This window comes from Pan troglodytes, chromosome 19 (genome assembly GCF_028858775.2).
Source record: "Pan troglodytes isolate AG18354 chromosome 19, NHGRI_mPanTro3-v2.0_pri, whole genome shotgun sequence".
NCBI lineage: Eukaryota > Metazoa > Chordata > Mammalia > Primates > Hominidae > Pan > Pan troglodytes.
Genome location: NC_072417.2, coordinates 60,150,967 through 60,169,745, shown reverse-complemented (window position 1 = coordinate 60,169,745; position 18,779 = coordinate 60,150,967). Strand labels below are relative to the sequence as shown.

Genomic DNA, 18,779 nt, shown 5'->3' with positions numbered 1-18,779 from the left:
CTCAAACATTGCTACTAAAACACCACTAAGGGCAGTGAAGGGGGAACACAGCTCTTTAGGGGTATATGGGGCATGAGATATTAAAAACTCAGAATTTCTTAGAAAATCTCTGGCTTTATATGTTAATGTTGTGTGAATTTTGTATTCTATTCTCTAATACCACTTTTGTTTTCATCTAAATGATTTTTACAGCTAATTACCCCATATATAGACAATTACCCAAATATATATATATCGTGGATCATGACCAAAATTTATTATTTTTAATGAAATGGAATATAGTTGAAAATATTAGCATAATTACAAGTGGTAAAAATAAAATTTGCTTCATGTAAATTATTTATATATCTGCATACACATATGTATATGTGTAGATGTATAGGTGGCAATGTAAAATGCCTTTCTCAACATGGAGAAATGGTCCTGATCACATACATCCTGTACTTTGAGATACCTGGCTCTATAGTCTTTGAACTCTGTCCTTGCATCAAATTAGATCACCAAATAGCTACATTCCCTGATGCATTGTGTTAACTTACTGCAAAAAGTCCTTCACAGATAAATGGCCCCTAATATTTTAAATCATGATAGTTTGATAATATAAATGATCAGAGGGAAAAAGTTGTTTCTACAGCCTGTGTAAAACTACTCTTGAGTATACTGTCTGTTTTGCAGGTCAATGTCCCTTATCTAATGATCTGTCCAATAAATTCATATTAGAAACAGGTGCTAGGGCAAAAGTTTGCTTCTGCTTACTCACTGGTGTATTTTATCTTATTAGATAAGAAGTACACACTTCTTACCTAACTTCTCAAGTTTTTACCCATACAATCAGATGGTGATGGTTCCTTCCTTAAGTTTTCTGGTACATGTATATTCCCACTTCATTATAGGACTCTTATTCATTTCTTCTTTAGTGTCCTTATCATAAGCTGAGTCTTAACTGTAAGCCATTTCAAATATGTTTTTGAAGATGGAATATGTGAATAAACATATTTTTTATACCTTCTCTCCACCATCCTCTGGTACTCCACTCTTGCCAAGAACCCTCTGCACCTGGCCTGGGTTCGGGTAATCAGCTGGGCCAGCTTGTCATCTCGCATCTCCTCTAGGAGCCCCAGAAGACCAGCTTTGAAAAAGACCTGTGAATGGAAAGAGTTGCAGATCACAAGCTTTAATAAAGTTCAAAGGGACAGGAATAGCATCAGGTAGGATTTACAGAAAATTACCTTGGTGTGCCCAAATTTATACTGGGTGTGGTCAATGTCGATGGATGCAAGGAGCTTCTCAGAGGCCTTCTTGCTATCAATGAATTGCCCTTCAGGGATTGCACTTGCATTTAATACCTTGTATCTGTTGAAGTACATATAGCTTTTAACAACTAGTTTACTGATGACACAAATACTAGCTAAACATTAAATGATTCATTTTTTAAAGCAGAGCTTTAAAAAAATATTATTCTTTGTTCACAAGGAGAACATTGTTTATCTGAATGGTCAACCCTTTGGCAACCAATTTTTATTCCATTTGCCTTTCCCTCCCAGTTGCAACTTTCCTTTCTGTCTCATCAGACCCTGTTCTTAGAAAAGGGTTCTGCCTTAAGAAAGGCACACATTATGGTGTGCCTAACCAATAAAATGTAATCTGTTATCTTTACTAGATGCATTTGCTTTTTAAGGCCCTGAATCCAAGAAAGCTACTTTTCATTGAAGAATTTGGTAGACAGTACACTTTAGGTATTCGGAACTATCCTAATCACCTAAAATCAAACTTAGACATGCTTTGGATCTTGAGCCCTGGAATCCTCTGTCAGTGCCACCTGACCCAGACCTGGGAGAGATCAGCTCCTAGCAGCTGCTACCCAGTCCTTCCCCACCTCTGCCTTTTCTTTGATTCTCAAGATGGGCTTATCTAGAGAGGAGAAAAGGGACCTGAGGAACAGTCATTGTGACATGTTCCCTCTGCCTCCAGGAAACCCTGGGAGTCTAATATGTGGGAGAAAAAGACAAACATAGATGACACCAAAGGAAATGACAGAAAATGAATAGCTATGTTTGCATGGAAGAGTTTCTAACTCAACCACTTAATAACTGTGACTTTGGGCAAGTACCTTAATTTCCCTGAGCCTCAGCTTATTCATCTATAAAGTGAAGTCTTAATAGTACCTACCTCTACTGTGTTTTTGCGAGGATTAAACAAGATAATCTAAACATATTAAGCACTCAAAAAGGTCGCTCTTAATTATTATTGGAGTTAACGTGTACATCTATGAGCTAAGCTAAGTGCCTGATAAATCCAATGAAAATTCCACAAGGTGCTTAAAATGTTGTATATTTATATTTTAAAAGTATTTGAGGCTGGGCATGGTGGCTCATGCCTGTAATCCCAAAACTTTTGGAGGCCGAGGCTGGCGGATGACCTGAGGTCAGGAGTTTGAGACTAGCCTGGCCAACATGGTGAAACCCCATCTGTACTAAAAATGCAAAAATTAGCTGGGCGTGGTGGCATATGCCTGTAGTCCCAGCTACTTGGGAGGCTGAGGCAGGAGAATCGCTTGAACCCAGGAGGCAGAGGTTGCAGTGAGCTGAGATCACGCCATTGCACTCTAGCCTGGGTGACAGAGCAAGACTTTGTCTCAAAACAAAAGTGTTCGAGACTTGAGACTTGTAATTTTTTTACTTCTTTTTGTGACAAAACTAACAAGTAGAGGCATATGTTTCACTAAATTGTTTTGCTTGCATTAAACTTGTTCATATTAAACTTCAGAATACACCATAATCAGGAGAAACTGACCTCTGTTTGAAGTCTGCATAAAGGATTCTGCTTGGAAATCCTTTCCTACAGATGCGGATGCCTTCCAGCACACCGTTACACCTCAGCTGGTGCAGGACAAGCTCATGCTCCATGGCACCTAAAAATGCATGTTTATTTCACTGCAGAGCTGTTGAAAAGGAGGTGTGGCAGTCATCCTTTGCACTTTCATTATAGAATTTCTTACCAGGAGTTTTTGTCTCATTGGGGATGATACACCTCACAAAGTGAGGATGGGTACTCCTGAGGTTGGTCATCAGCTTGTTCAAATTCTCCTGTAAAATCAGGAAAAATCCTGTCATTTTAGGCTCTAGACATGGATATGAGCAGTCATTGGTGTCTATAAAATCAATATCTATAGCTGAGTTGAATGACCAGTATGGACTGCGTTCATATAAGGCAACACTTTGAATGCTTCTTCTGAGATGCTTTTTCCTCCTCAATAGATCTTTCTGCACTTGAGTTTCTGAGAGTTACACACAGAACAAGGAAAGCACCCTGGCATGTTGCTTCTTTTCAGTTTATGCCAACACCATCCTTTCTACCCTGGTCCCTGGCCATACACATACATTTACAAGGCCATTGCCTTCCCATGCGAGATGATCGCTCTTTCTTCTACTAAATTCCATAGTTCTCCAATAAGGAAATGGAAGCCTGCACCACATTTGGACGTTTTCCTTATAATACAGCTCCTCTTTTCCAGCTCTGTCAATTTTTAGGGGATAGAGATTATCTACAGGGGAGCAATCCTACCAATTATAATTGAAAATTGACTCGATTAAGAGCAAGGATACCATATTAGCTGCACTGCAGATTTGCTGCTAGAATTCATGAGTTCATTAGCCATACTGATGTCTTTTAGTCTCTCTGAGTTCATGTCATTGCTCTTTTTCATGGCTCAGCTAGATTATGAATGGCAGAGTATTATGGTCTATAAGATTTTCTATAAAATATTTCTCATTACTTGACTTAGCATGAAAAGTGAACTAATAATTTCTGAGTAATTTAAATCCCTTCTTTCCAAAGTTAGATCAACAGAGTCACTAGTTACTATCAGTCCTTTTCTAAACTACTCATGGAATGATCTTGTACTTTTAAAAGCAAATTTTATGCATTGGGTACAGTGTACACTGCTCTGGTGATAGGTGCACCAAAATCTCAGAAATCACCACTAAAGAACTTATGCGTGTAACCCAACACCACCTGTTCCCCAAAACCTATTGAAATAAAAAATAAATTTAAAAAAAGAAAAGACGAGGGGAATTTTGCCCAGCGAGATGTCAAAGCATATTACAAAGTAATTTTAATAAATGTAATGTGATATTAGTATATGAATAGATAAATATATCCTTAGAACAAAAATAGAAGTTCAGAAAAACAGACCCATGTAAAAAAAAATCCCAAAGTAATTGGAGAATGTCAAAAACAATTTCTTCCTTACTCTGAAAAGGGCAGACACTGTCTGGAAAGAAGAGCCCTTCTTCTTACCACCTTTCTTGGCCCCTCCACCAGCTCCCTCTGAAGAAAAAGGAAGAAAAGAAATACGGTTTTGAATTGGCAGGGCTACTTCTTGCGTATTTGCTGATTTCTGTGTTCATCAAGTGGAGCCTTTTTTCTACTCAGCTGGCCTCTCTGATTGAGCCTGAATGAATCTTATTTTTCAACTAAGTTTGCAGCCACTTATCTGTGATTCTTTCTCCAGTGGGAAATGAGGCCAGGGATATTCACCTGACCGTATAGAGAGGGATTCCCTAATATTAGGACATGTGAGGAGCTAACTTCAAAAATCATCAACAGAAGCTAGTACTGAGAGGTGGAAGTTTGTCACTCTGTTGCCTAAGATTTATACCCTCAGATACGCTATATATCCTGCAGATGTGGAGGAAGAAGTAGGAGAGAATCGTAGAAGCTGAGGCTTTTCATTGGTTGAGAGCCTGATAATCCTCTCTGACTCTGCAATAGGGCTCCTGTCAGTAGTGGAGTGAGCCACAAATGTGTAATTACAAGGCTGCCTATCTATTCAATACTTGGAGGAACCAGGGGCTTGGTCTGCAACCCTTCTGCCAGACCTAAGAGATCACTAGCTTCAATTTAACATCACATTTTGTAATACCTAGAGAGTATTATTATCATTTGAGCATTACCTCCTTCAGCAGTTTGAGTCCCAGAGAAGAGGTGAGCTAGAGTTTTCATTGCAGACTTCTGGTACAGTCCAACCACGGTCTCATTCAGGGGGTCCTTGTTCTTCTCCAGCCAGCCAGTAATGTTGTAGTCCACAACACCAGCATAGTGAATCAGAGAGAAGTGGGCCTCGGCCTTGCCTTTGACCACCTTGGGCTTCTGGAAGTTGGCAGACTTGCCCAGGTGCTGGTCATACAGCTTGTTCTTGAAGGAGGTGTCTGTTGCCTTAGGGAACATGCACTCCTCTTCCAGGATGGAGAAGATGCCCATAGGCTAAAAAGCAGACCACAACACAAAATTGTACTTCTATTTTTTTTTCTGTCTATAGAATTAAAATAAAAAGCAGTGAATAATATAGTTGCCGCAAAATATGGTTTCGGAAATGCAAAACCAACCTTCTCGATGAGCTCGATGCAGGCAGCCAGGTCCATCCCGAAGTCGATGAACGTCCACTCGATGCCTTCCTTCTTGTACTCCTCCTGCTCCAGCACGAACATGTGGTGGTTGAAAAACTGTTGCAGTTTCTCATTGGTGAAGTTGATGCACAGCTGCTCCAGGCTGTTGAACTAAATAAATAGATATGTTTACTTCTCTCTTAAGCAAATTGAGTATTTTTTAAAATACAGAACTTTTCCATTTTAAAAATATGTGTCCAAGAGCCTTTATATTACAGATGTTAAAATCACTGGGTTAAAGAGACTTTGAAATAAAAGGTGAAAAGTATGGAAGGTTTGAGGGCATGTGGAAGCTACTATTTTTCTGCTGTCATTTTGTAGAAAATCCTACCATTATGATATTCTTTTCCTGCATTTGCTTAAGTTTATTCAGGTATTTTCCTGAGTACCTACTTAATCATCCTGTGTTTATTCCCATTATCTTCTACATTTTCCAGAAGGTTTACAGTTTTCTGTTGACTCATTTAGGAGCCAACTTGCAACCCATGAGAAGCTGGCTGGGAGGAGTCTATCTTGCGTGGCAATCACATGGTCAGCATGGCAAGTGAACAATAATTTGCCACCCCTGTTATTCTTTAATGCGAAATGAAAAAAAAAAGATCAAGATACCAAGTATTATATAAACTATGACAATATACATTTGTATTTTTAAAAATTCCCCAAACAGCACTTTGGGAGGCCGAGGTGGGTGGATCACGAGGTCAGAAGATCGAGACCATTCTGGCTAACACGGTGAAACCTCATCTCTACTAAAAAAAATACAAAAGCATTAGCCGGGTGTGGTGGCAGGCGCCTGTAGTCCCAGCTATTCGGGAGGCTGAGGCAGGAGAATGGCGTGAACCCAAAGGCGGAGCTTGCAGTGAGCCGAGATCACGCCACTGCACTCCAGCCTGGGCGACAGAGTGAGACTCCGTCTTAAAAAAAAAAAAAAAAAATCACCAAAATGTTAACATTATACATAAATAGTAGAATTATGTGGAATCTTTTTCCTTGGGACCTTCTATATCCTCTCCAAAGCCCTAAGTTTTGCTTGTATAATTAGAAAAAAAAATTAAACTTCTTGAAAACTATAATCAAGAAAAATATATTTCGTAATCAAATATGAATTTTTATTTCATGATATCATACTAATGAGTCTTAAAAGCTAATTGCATTTGTTACTGCTGACTCTAAATTATTAACGTTTCTCAGCTCTTATTGTCTCTAAGTATTTCTTAAAATAGACCTTCAATCCCACTGTACTAAGCTAATTCAGAACTCCCTTTGTATCAATAACAAGTTGGGGAGTCCTTATTAAGTGCATTGTTGTTTTTTATAGAAGTGGAATTGGTACTACAATAACTGCCCAGTTACTCTCTTTTAAGGCTTAAAATAATTTCGACAGTGGTAAGAAAAGGTCATAGTCTTCACTAACTCCTTCATATAGATATTTCCATTGCCTTACTGTAAAATCCTCTCACCAACCAGCTACAAACTCACATCAAAAATCTCAAAACCAGCAATGTCCAAGACCCCGATGAAGTACTGCCTGGGCTGCTTGGTGTCCAGCTGCTGGTTGATGCGGGCGACCATCCACAGGAACATCTTCTCGTAGACGGCTTTGGCCAGAGCACCTACTGCGTTGGTCACCTTAAAAGACAAAATTATAACTCTCAAAGTTATTAGAGGCCTGTGAAAATGCTTTCATCCCTGGCAGTTAATTTGAATTATGCACCTACCTGTTCTACAGTCTGGCCTTTGGTGACATACTCATTGCCGACCTTGACCCTGGGGTAGCAGAGAGCTTTGAGCAGATCTGCAGAGTTCAGACTCTGGAGGTAGGCCGCCTTGTCAGCAACTAAAAAGAAGAAAGAGTAGAACAATGTTATTGTGGCCCAAAGAAACCCACTTCCTTAAAAATATTTTTTAAACTGCAAGTATTTTGTGCAGTGTTTCAAATATCTCTTTCTGAGTATCCTTACCCATTTGTTCATTAAGTTCAAGTTTTTGATTATGGGGTAGTTTGCCCTAAAGAACTTCAATAATTATAGGAAACACCTACCTAGTGCTTATGTTTCCCATTGCACATTACTTAGGTATACAGATACTTTAAAACTTAATTCTTAAAAGTGAATTTACCTTCCCTAGGAAAATTCCTGGGTAACAAGTTAAGAATGTGATTTTCAAACAAATGCAAAATCATGGGAGTGACTTAGTTGATACCTTCTGTGCCATCTGGCTCTGCTTGCTCCTCACGCTGCTTTTGCTTAAATTTTAGGTTCCCATAATGCATCACAGCCCCCGTGAGCTTGTAAATGGAGACCTTTTCTTCATTAGTAAAGCCCAAAATATCAATAGCACTCTGTCAATATAACCAATAGGATAGCTGTTAGGTTGTGATCCACACGCTTACTGTTAATACTGCACATTCCCATTGCTGGCCTGAGGAAACTACCAGTGCTAATGGGAGACAAGGAACCCCTTAGATTGGGTATATAGAGAGTTGGTCAACCAAAGGCCAGCACAGAGCATTAGAATTATAGGTGCATACCCTCTGAAGATTCAAAACGGGAACTTAGAACAGAGAACAAAGATAGTAAATCTAAGGAACTTGTTATTTTGAGAGATGGTAGGAATCTAATGCAAGTCAATTGCAAAAAACAAAAAAATAGTTTAGAAATTTTCAGAAATGATAGATCTTTAGAAGAATGTAAGGGGTAAGTAAAATGCTATAGGGGCACATCATACTCTTTTCATTTGACTCCAAGGGGCATGTCCATTTGCATCCTGGAATCTTCCTTTGCCATTTCTACTAGACACTGAATATTTATCTGGATCACCATTACTCTGACCCACCATAATAATTCCAATTTTCTTGTGTTCTACTTACATCTGTGGCCATCAGTTCTTCCTGATCATCGATGCTGGCCACACTGATCTCCCCTTGACTGACAAATGGGTAATCATATGGGTTCGTGGTAATCAGAAGCATTTCTAAGTACAGGAAACAGAACAAAGATAAGCATAATTATCTTCTTCATTAAAACAAGAGATTTCTAGACAAATTGTGAGGCACTATATTGTTGTGGGAACTCAGGGACCCCAAACAGAGGGACCGGCTGAAGCCATGGTGGAAGAATATAAGTTGTGAAGATTTCATGGACATTTATTAGTTCCCCAAATTAATACTTTTATAATTTCTTACGCCTGTCTTTACTGCATTCTCTGAACATAAATTGTGATGATTTCATGGACATTTATCACTTCCCCAATCAATACTCTTGTGATTTCCTATGCCTGTCTTTACTTTAATCTCTTAATCCTGTCATCTTCATAAACTGAGGATGAATGTTGCCTCAGGACCCTGTGATGACTGCATTAACTGCACAAATTGTTTGTAAAGCATGTGTGTTTAAACAATATGAAATCTGGGCACCTTGAAAAAAGAACAGGATAACAGCGGTGTTGAGGGAACAAGGGAGATAACCATTAGGTCTGGCTGCCTGAGAGCCGAGTGGAACACAGCCATATTTCTCTTCTTTCAAAAGCAAATAGAAGAAATATCGCTGAATTCTTTTTCTCAGCAAGGAACAGCCCTGAGAAAGAGTATGCGTTCCTAGGGGGAGGTCTCTAAAATGGCTGCTCTGGGAATGTTGTCTTTTACAGTTGTAGATAAGGGTTGAAATAAGCCTGGTCTCCTTTAGCGCTCCCAGGCCTATTAGGACGAGGAAATCCCGCCTAGTAAATTTTAATCAGACCGGTTGTCTGCTCTCAAACCCTGCCTCCTGATAAGATGTTATCAATGACAATGGGTGCCCAAAACTTTATTAGCAATTTTAATTTCACCCTGGTCCTGTGATCTCGCCCTGCCTCCATTTGCATTGTAATATTTTATTACCTTGTGAAGCATGTGATCTCTGTGACCCACACCCTATTCGTACACTCCCTCCCCTTTGAAAATCACTAATAAAAACTTGCTGGTTTTGTGGCTTGGGGGGCATGACAGAATCTGCCGACATGTGATGTCTCCCCCAGATACCCAGCTTTAAAATTTCTCTCTTTTGTACTCTTTCCCTTTATTTCTCAGACCAGCCAGCACTTAGGAAATAGAAAAGAACCTATGTGAAATAACATTGAATTATTGGGGGTGGGTTCCCCCGATATCACATGATGCTTGGTTGATGACTGATGGGCACTGGAGAGGCGTTTAAAGGATATTAGGCACCATCACAAACACCTTGAAGTTGATGTCATGGTGCTCTTATAAATCCTTATTAAAAAAAAAAAATGGCCAGGCACAGTGTCTCATGCCCATAATCCCAACACTTTGAGAGGCCAAGGTGGGCAGATCACCTGAGGTCAGGAGTTCGAGACCAGCCTGGACAACATGGTGAAACCCCATCTCTACTAAAACACAAATATTAGCCAGGCATGGTGGCGCATGCCTGTAATCCCAGCTACTTGGGAGGCTGGGGCAGGGAGAATCGCTTGAACCTGGGAGGTGGAGGTAGGTGTGAGCTGAGATTTTGCCATTGCACTCTGGCCTGGGTGACAAAGTGAGACTCCATCTTAACAAACAAACAAACAAACAAAACTATTGTAATCCAAAGAGGATAATCACATAATGGGAAAAGTTGTATCACTATAGTGTTGATTATATACAATCCAGAATTGGAAATAATCTATCTGTAAAGAGGGTATGGTTAAGTAAATTGTGCTTATTTCTAGAATAGAACACTATGCAACCATTGGAAATAATGATGTGGAGCTATATTTAGTGACATGGAAAAAGCTATGATACATAATTGCTCAGTAAAAAAGTAGATTACAGGAGAGCATGTAACCATGATTTCAGTTATGAAAATTGTATGTATGTATCTATATGTAGAGATATGTATACAGAAAATGACTAGAGAGGTATTCATCCAAGTGTTCATGGTGGTTATTTCATAGTAGTAGGAATTAGAGATGTTATTTTCAGTTTTCCTTTTGATTTCCTTTGAATTTTTCTAATGAGCACATATAAATTTTTATCAAACTCACAAAGCTATTTAAAAAATAAAAAGGCACATAAACTTGACAAAATTCAGTCATAGAATACTAGGTTGGACTATGCATTGATAGGTACTGATGCAGTAATTCTGGAAAAGAATTATGACATTTCTTACCAATAAGTTCTGGTTTCTTATTCGATGTAATCTGGTAAAAAATATGATAACTTCTCTCAGCCTTAAGCTGGAAAACAACTCTAGACTTCTCTAGCAGATCTGGAAGGAAACAAATAACAAATAAGAAAATTGTAAAAATTCATGTGACATGTGAATTTGATTTTTGGTCAGTTTTTTAGGTCATATGAATCAGAAATGATTTTAAAGATATCTGAACACTTACATGTTTCAATATCAGCAGATGCCAGTTTTCCAGTAGTGCCAAAGTGGATTCTGATGAATTTACCCTTGAAATAAAAGCTAATATTACTACCTTGTTTTTATATAATATTAAATCTTTGAGAAATTCCAAACATTTGATGCTGGTACTTTAATATTAAATCAATTCAGAGAGTATTTGTATCAGGTAGAAAAAGGTGTATCTCCTATTTTATAAGTAGAAGAGTTTTATCTTTGATTTAAAAATTGTAAATATTTATTAAGTATGTGAAGTAATGGATACATTAATTAGCATGTTAATCATTCCATAATATACACATAACATATATCAAAACATCACATTGTATTTCATAAGTACAATTATTATTTGTAAATTAAAAATAAAAATTTTAAAATTGTGAGTAAGTGTAGATCATGACAGATAAGAAAGAACTCAGGAAAAAGGCCATATATCCTTCAAGATGGGGCTTTGATCCACGTTATTACATGCTCAGAGGAAAAGGAAAGAACAATGATGTAATAGAATGGGAATGAAAAAGATTCAGAGAATGTAATTACAAACATCTCATAAATTTTGACCAGTGAACAGCATCTATTAGCATGTCCAAGAGACTTACAAAGCGAGAGGAGTTGTCATTCCTCACGGTCTTGGCGTTGCCAAAGGCCTCCAGTAGGGGGTTGGCACTGATGATTTGATCTTCCAGAGTCCCCTGCAAAGGCAAGAGCAGTCCTTGCATCTGGGGCTTGGGAATTTCCTACCTGAGAGTCCCTACAGAGTCTGGATTCTGACTGTGACAATCAGACTCACCTGTATTTTGCCAGAAGTAATTTCTTCCTTCTTCTTCTCCCCAGTAACTGCAATTGTTGCAAAGTACTGGATGACACGCTTGGTGTTCACAGTCTTCCCTGCACCAGATTCTCCGCTGTCAAATCAAAACTCAATCAGATGTGGTCTCAAACCTAGCAGCTATCACAGCCATGTAAAGAAAGCATAAAATCTACTTACGTGATCAGGATTGACTGATTCTCTCGGTCTACAAAAGAAATTATAGACATTTAATACTGTTTTCTTACATATTTGTAAATGATAAGTAAAGTAAAATGGAATGAACTTAGTATTATTCAGTCTGGACTTTGCAACCTTTAGGGCTTGGCAGGCTTTAGACCTACCACTTTCTCCCTCCCCAACTTTAGCACACATCCACCCATTTAAACAGAACACCACTACTTTTATTGGTTTTATATTCAAATCTTCCAAGAAATATTTCCTTCGAGGAAAAAAATTCTAAGATGAAGGAAAATGTTTGAATGCCACTCTATAAGTGATGACCACGTGGCTGTGTATTCCTGAAGCACCAGACTTTTTCTTTTTAATACTCTATCACTAAATAAACACCAAAAGTAGACTTGGCTCTTTGGTTAGGTTTAGTTGATGATTTAAGTTAGGGACATATATATTGTGGGTGCAAGACGTAATGAGGAATGAGCATTAGAGATATTTTTAATGTGTGAAAAGGAGTAAGTACAGTAAAGGTGATAGTTTTAGAAATACGACTTTGGTCATATTTTTAGGAAAAGGTAAAATTTTGTTTTGATGTTTTACTGTCTCTGAAGAGGAATTCTCTAAGCCCCTTCTCAAGGTGCCACAAGTAGTTTAGATTGGTCTAGCCAAGACAATATTGTAGGAAGCAGATTCAACGTCTAACTGTTTAATACCAAATACACCTTAAATCTGGAGCCTGTTCAGGTTGGTTCTGGGCAAAGGGCGATAGCATTGTGCCGTCCTTCATATAGGGAGACTGTTTAATCTGTCACAATTTAGGATGCTGAGGCTGAAACTACAGAGACAAGTTTTACTCTTCCATTTTTTGGCTCATAGTAACGGAGACACAGTTTGTATGTGTGATTGTGCGTGCATGAGTGTGTGTGTGTGTGTATACATACACAGAAATATTTGTATTTTTGCTCATATTTATTTGAGTTTCTGAGTCATTCAAAAGTATACTAACTAACCATGGCCAGCCTCTGTTGAACTTTTCAAAATTTAAGAGATCATTAGCAATTATGTAATATTACGCATTACAAATCAGCCTTTCTCCCCTTCCTGGACCTTCTCCTTCATAAATACACCAGTCTCAACTAAAAGGGACGATCTCAAGGAATGTGTTGAGATTGCCTCGAGTCTCTTTCTCCTATGGTTCTGCTCTAAAGGTTTACGCACTTGCAAAGCATTCGGCTCACTCACCAGTCAGCATGAACTGATAGGCGTTGTCAGAGATGGAGAAGATGTGGGGCGGGGCCTCCTGGCGCTTTTTGCCTCGGTAGGCTGTCACCACCTCGGGCTTATACACTGGCAGCCACTTGTAGGGGTTGACAGTGACACAGAAGAGACCTGAATAGGTCTATGAGAAGGAAAAAGAATAAGTACCCAAAGACCTTTCCTGTTATTTGTGAAATTAACTTATTAATTGAATGTTCTTTTGGGACAGGGTCTTGCTCTGTCACCCAGGCTGGAGTGCAGTGGTGCTACCTCAGCTCACTGCAGCCCCAACCTCCCGGGCTCAAGCAATCCTCCCACCTCACCCTTCCAAGTAGCTGGTACTACAGGCATGCATCACCATGCCCAGCTAATTTTGTACGTGCTTTTTGTAGAGCTAAAGTCTCACTTTGTTGCCCAGGCTGGTCTGGAAATTAATTGAATTTTAACAAAAAGGAGCACTTTAAGTGAGTACTCTTATTTCTTCAAGGCATCAGCGTGAAAACTAGTTGGCAAGTTCAACAATGTGATAGCAGAATCCTGAGGGAAGTGACTACAATTCAGCTTTCTTATTGCTCTCCTCAGGGCTTTTCACAGTGATTTTTACATAGCAGAAGAAGAAGTACATGTTATTAAACACATGTGCTATGAAACTTTTATTGTTTTATGGAAATGGTTTATATTTTCTTTGCAGCATTAAGATAATTCAAATTTATGAGAACATAAATTTGGACATAAGCTAAGTGGCCAACAGTAAGGGAATGGTTAGGTGAACTATGGTAAATCTTCTAAGACAATTTGATGCAGGCATTTAAAAAAGTGAACATGAAAGTATACAGCAACACTCAGGAAATATTTACAAAACATTTTTAAGTTATAAGGAAACAGGACACGAAATGATATATATATATATATACATCATGATTACAATAGGGGGATTTAAAAAATCTTTGACAATTGGTTCAAGACAAGCACCAACTAGTTAAACTGGATGCTGACCATCACCTCTAGGTACACTTGTATAGGTGTTGCCTAGCTAAATAACAGCACTGGCTAAACTATGCAAAAATATGAATATAGTATAATAAATTTGATTTAAAAATATTTACTGCATGTTTATTATGTGCAGGCCTTTGCCAGACAGTATAAATGAGACCAGATAAATGAGATGATGTCCCTTGAGGAATCCCCAGTCTATGTAGGAGACAGTCATGTAAATGAATGATCAAGGAGAAACATGGTTAGTGTTAAGGCAGGGACAGAAATGAAAGGACAGAACATCTCACTGCTTGGGGAAGTGGGAGAGGTTTCATCGAGGAGGTGACATTCCAGATAGAAGGGACCGGAACACACAGATACAAATTGCTGTTATTTCAGGGGAGTGAAAATGAGTGAAATTTGTTTAAAAAAAAAAAAATTTAGGCCAGGCATGATGGCTTATGCCTGTAATCCCAGCACTTTGGGAGGCCAAGGCAGGCGGATCGTTTGAGCCCAGGAGTTCAAGACCAGTCTGGGCAACATAGTGAAACTCTGTCTCTGCTAAAAAAAAATACAACAACAACAAAAAATAGCCGGGCATGGTGGCACATGCCTGTAATCCCAGCTACTCTGGAGGCTGAGGCACAAGAATCGCTTGAACCCACGAGGCAGAGGTTGCAGTGAGCCGAGATCGCACCACTGCACTCCAGCCTGGGACAAGGAGCAAGACTCTGTCTCAAAAAAAAAAAAATTAAAATAGTTTAAAGTGTTAAAACATGTTTATCATTTCACTCTGGATGATTCTGCGGCTGGAGTGGGGAAAAGGAATGGGGAAAATTACCTGTGATTGAAATATAAGCAGTAACTGCTCAAATGCCTGTTGAAGGGTTTCTGGGCAAACCCAGTCAACGTGGACAGCGGCCTTCCCCAGCTTTGGATGGGAAAACAAGGAAGTGCTGGCTGTTGAGCTGTGCTTTACGATAGCAATCATGAAGCCTTTTAACTAGTTATGCTGCAATGAAAGTGAAATGGGTCACTACCTGTGACCCATTTATGCTCAGTGGAAGAAGCAGGATGGTAGGGTACATGAGGATGATTATACAGAGCACTGGCAGGGGACACTCACGTAGATCATCCAGGCTGCATAACGCTCTTTGAGGTTGTACAGCACAGCAGGCTCATGCAGATGAGTCATCATGGCCATGTCCTCGATTTTGTCATATTTGGGAGGGTTCATGGGGAAGACCTGATCATCCTTCACTGTCAGAGTCTGGTAAACAGGAAAGATAACCGTTTACATTAATTGAGTGACCAAACAACAACAACAACAACAAAAATCAATAAAATGTGGCAAGCTCCTGGGATTCTACTCACCGCTCCTCCCTCAGTCTTCACCGTCACTTTTCCTCCTTCTCTGCTCTGGATGGTCCCTTTGACAAAGGATTCTTTGGGCTCCGCCACAAAGACAGATGTTTTGGCATCAAAGGGCCTATTCTGGGCCTCAATGCGCTCCCTTTCAGACTTTCGGAGGAAAGGAGCAGCCTCCCCAAAAACAGCCAATTCTGAGTCTGAACTCATGGCTGCTGAACTCAGAGGTCCTAAAGGAGATAAAACTTTCACATTAGAGAGTCTGGATTGCCACGTATACCAATAAATCTTAATATTTATTGTATTTCATAGGCCCAGTTGGAAATTCCACTAGACAGGTCTACTGTTCACCATACTATAGTTACTGAGACAAACATAATCACAAGAACGAAAATGCATCAGGTGGTCTCTGTGTACCCAATGCCGTATTTAGGGCTTTGATCCATTGTCTTATTTCATCCTCCAGGACTCACGTTCTCATTGGGAACTGAATTACAGTCCAGTGCTGCTGTCAAGTAGCTTGTGACCTTGGGTATGTCACTTGATGTTTTTGAGCCTAAGTGACTCCATCTTTAGAATAGGGATTATAAATTCTGCCTATCTAAATTCACAGCCCATGATATATGTGAAGATACTTTGAAAAAGAGGTTTAAATGATGACTGAGAAAGTAATTTGAAATTGTTCAGGCTACCATTTATATATGAGATGTCATGAATTATCATGTCACAAAATTCCGTGTCTTGAATGTAATGTAGAAGAAGTTTATTTCCTCCTTTACCTGTTCAGCCAGATTTGTTGAAGTTCAGTGGCTTATTGGAGATTATAATTTTGTTTACCTTTTTTTCTTATAGGTTAGGTGCTTAGTATAGTTTCTCTGACATAATTTTTTGCATATTAAATACAGTTCATCAGTTTAACCCCCTTAAACTAATTAGGGATAAAAACAGTAGCCAACATTAACCTCATTCTTCTACATCTAAGGGCTCCCTTTACTATTCCAAATTTTCCTTTGAAGCATGCAGGCCCTGTTTGCTCCGTTCTATGTGATCTGTAGGTTGCCAGTGGTATCAGTAGAATGAAAGGTTTGGCAAATAATTCTACCGCAGTCATTACATGATCAAATTACTTGAAACTCATTTGAATCGTCTCTCCTAGTCTCTCCCTTTAGAAATGCAGTAAGTAGTGGGAGGGCAGATTAATAACTCTATTATATATAAGAAAAATGCCACAGCACTCAGCATTGTGTAAGGTGACTTTTTACAAGGGCTTTAAGAAGTTTAAAGGAAGGATTGTCTTACTTCCATTTTACATTGTTGGATATTATGTTTACTAAATGAATTCTAACAGCAGGATACATTTTTATCAAATTTGAGATTTTTAGCCAGGGAATCTGAGGGTAGACTTTTTTTCCTGTACAGACAATATATTTATTCAAAGCGATTCCCCTGCTCAAATGTCACCCCACCAATGCTTGAGCCGTAAATGAGGATGTGTGCATTGTCCTGAAAGGGCAGTCCTCCCTTTCTCACCGCTTTCCTGAAGCACAGTTGTTAAAGGGTATTTACTGAGACAAGCACTTTCTGAAAGGTTGCTAAGTGACAGAAATCCATCCCAGAGCCTCTTGCATTCTCCTCCAGGAACTGGTTAGTCCAAATCTTACCTTGTTAGCAAGTGAGAAGATGTAGCCTGGGAGTGAGACAGTTCTATAAAAGAAAAGGGAAAAGCACTTGATTAGTTGACCAAAAAGAGGGGGAAAAAATCCCATTTATGGCATGGCTTGCTATTGTAAACAGAAGTAACAAAATTCATAGAGGTAAAACGTGCAGTTCCAGAAGGAGCAGTACCAGAACTAGCAGCCGCTGCTGACACTGGGCAGTGTGACCAGTGTCCCTCTTGAAAGGCCCGTCCTGCTCCCACTTACCTTGGAGCTTTTTAAAGCAGGACGAGTCAGCCTCATTCCAAGGGCTCTTTTATATGGATAGCTATGGAAACAATGCAGCTGCCTCTTCTTTCTTAAGTCAAAAGGAATTGTTTGGCAAAATACCTCTTGGCAATCTAGCGTCCCCGCATAATTCTCATTCATATTAAGAATGGTTGGATATAATTAGAAATATTTTTCTTATTGAGTATGTGGATAAATCTCCTATGGATAATTTGAGAAGATGATCTGAAAGAGTCAAGCTGGTGGATAAAGGCAGTGGCTGGGCAGCCAGGATACCTGGCTTCCCTCGGAACTTCTTTTTGGCTTTGCTGGGCACACCATTCGGGCTTGCCTCACATCACTTTCGCATATTTCACGTGTTAAGTCACATAAATAAAATACAAATATGTATTTTAATTTTGTGACAGTTAATTTTTACCTGTTGGTCCTTTTACCTGTTGGTCCTTTCCAGCCCTGCAAAATTAAGCGATGTGCCTTCAACAACTTAAAGAGACAGAAGGTCCTCTCTGTTATTCCAATATTCCTGTAGTTTCAGGAATTTCCTTGCTCGCTCACCTTTTTGCTTTTGCCAAAGTTGTTCCCTCTACTTAGCACACCATTTCCTGTCCCCCTACCCATTTGACTTGCCTGCAATAAAAAAGGTTGAATATTTTCTAGTAGCAGAGGTGTTTTTAGAGAGTAGTTTTCAACATTTTTTCGTGTCATAGCCCGCTGAGAAAAAAATGACAATATTAGTGTAGCATGCTAGAGTAATGTGGAAGGGATTTGTCCATATCTGTAAAGGGCTTGGGGAGAATATTTTTAATTTTTTTACATTCCTTTATGTAATATAAATATAATAACTATGATACACATAGCATTAAGGAAAATATTAAATACTGAATATGTCGGAAACTTACAAATAATATCTTCTTGAAAATCCTAAGGAAAAATTTGAGCTATATCCTACAAATAAAACTTGTTTGTTTCTGACTTTATTCTTGAAATATGACACAAATTTCTGGATCAAATTTTCAAAAATGATACAAACAGTATCTGTGTTCTTGATAATTACCATAGCGGGGATTTTTGTCCAAGAAGGAGGGATGAAAATGGAAAACCAAGTAATTTACAACTGTTGGAGTATTTTAAAAATTCACCATTTCTTCTTTCTCCTTCATTGAAAAATATAATGTTGAATATTCTCGTACAGTGAAAATAAGTTTTTAATCCATTTAAACTCTCTCTTTCATATCAAATATTTCAAAGGATAATGAAGCTCTAATCTTCAAAAACTTCATGGGTTAAAGGAGTCATCAGCATTGGTCAAAGGGCACACCAGTCACAAATACACACAAGTACCTGATCTATTCAAAGTCTAAGGTTTGGAGCTATTACTGTGGGCTACCTCTTCCAGTACAACCTACTTAGCCTTCTGGCA

The 18,779-nt window shown here is 38.9% G+C and overlaps 1 protein-coding gene and 1 long non-coding RNA gene across 3 annotated transcripts in view; one reads left to right on the top strand and one right to left on the bottom strand.

Annotated features, from left to right (window-relative positions):
* Window positions 1–17,390, bottom strand: part of MYH2 (myosin heavy chain 2) — a 28,537-nt gene extending 11,147 nt beyond the window's left edge. The window contains exons 1-21 of one of the 2 annotated variants that reach the window (XM_024350484.3): window positions 17,339–17,390; window positions 17,078–17,120; window positions 15,423–15,646; window positions 15,175–15,318; window positions 13,059–13,215; window positions 11,820–11,847; window positions 11,622–11,736; window positions 11,431–11,523; window positions 10,818–10,881; window positions 10,595–10,693; window positions 8,317–8,420; window positions 7,650–7,788; window positions 7,166–7,284; window positions 6,927–7,076; window positions 5,388–5,558; window positions 4,956–5,265; window positions 4,253–4,329; window positions 2,999–3,086; window positions 2,794–2,911; window positions 1,230–1,353; window positions 1,006–1,142 (exon numbers count right to left, since the gene is read on the bottom strand). In XM_024350484.3, coding sequence (XP_024206252.1) covers window positions 1,006–1,142; window positions 1,230–1,353; window positions 2,794–2,911; window positions 2,999–3,086; window positions 4,253–4,329; window positions 4,956–5,265; window positions 5,388–5,558; window positions 6,927–7,076; window positions 7,166–7,284; window positions 7,650–7,788; window positions 8,317–8,420; window positions 10,595–10,693; window positions 10,818–10,881; window positions 11,431–11,523; window positions 11,622–11,736; window positions 11,820–11,847; window positions 13,059–13,215; window positions 15,175–15,318; window positions 15,423–15,626 — 2,441 coding nt within the window. In that variant the 5' untranslated portion in view covers window positions 15,627–15,646; window positions 17,078–17,120; window positions 17,339–17,390. Of the gene's footprint in view, window positions 1–1,005; window positions 1,143–1,229; window positions 1,354–2,793; window positions 2,912–2,998; window positions 3,087–4,252; window positions 4,330–4,955; window positions 5,266–5,387; window positions 5,559–6,926; window positions 7,077–7,165; window positions 7,285–7,649; window positions 7,789–8,316; window positions 8,421–10,594; window positions 10,694–10,817; window positions 10,882–11,430; window positions 11,524–11,621; window positions 11,737–11,819; window positions 11,848–13,058; window positions 13,216–15,174; window positions 15,319–15,422; window positions 15,647–17,077; window positions 17,121–17,261 lie in introns of both variants that reach the window. The other variant, XM_024350483.2, reaches the window with a different exon arrangement.
* On the top strand, window positions 1,121–5,558 carry LOC129137700 (uncharacterized). Its single transcript, XR_008540465.1, has 2 exons — window positions 1,121–1,208; window positions 5,321–5,558. It is a non-coding gene; the product is annotated as an uncharacterized LOC129137700 (long non-coding RNA).
* Window positions 17,391–18,779: the final 1,389 nt, after the last annotated feature.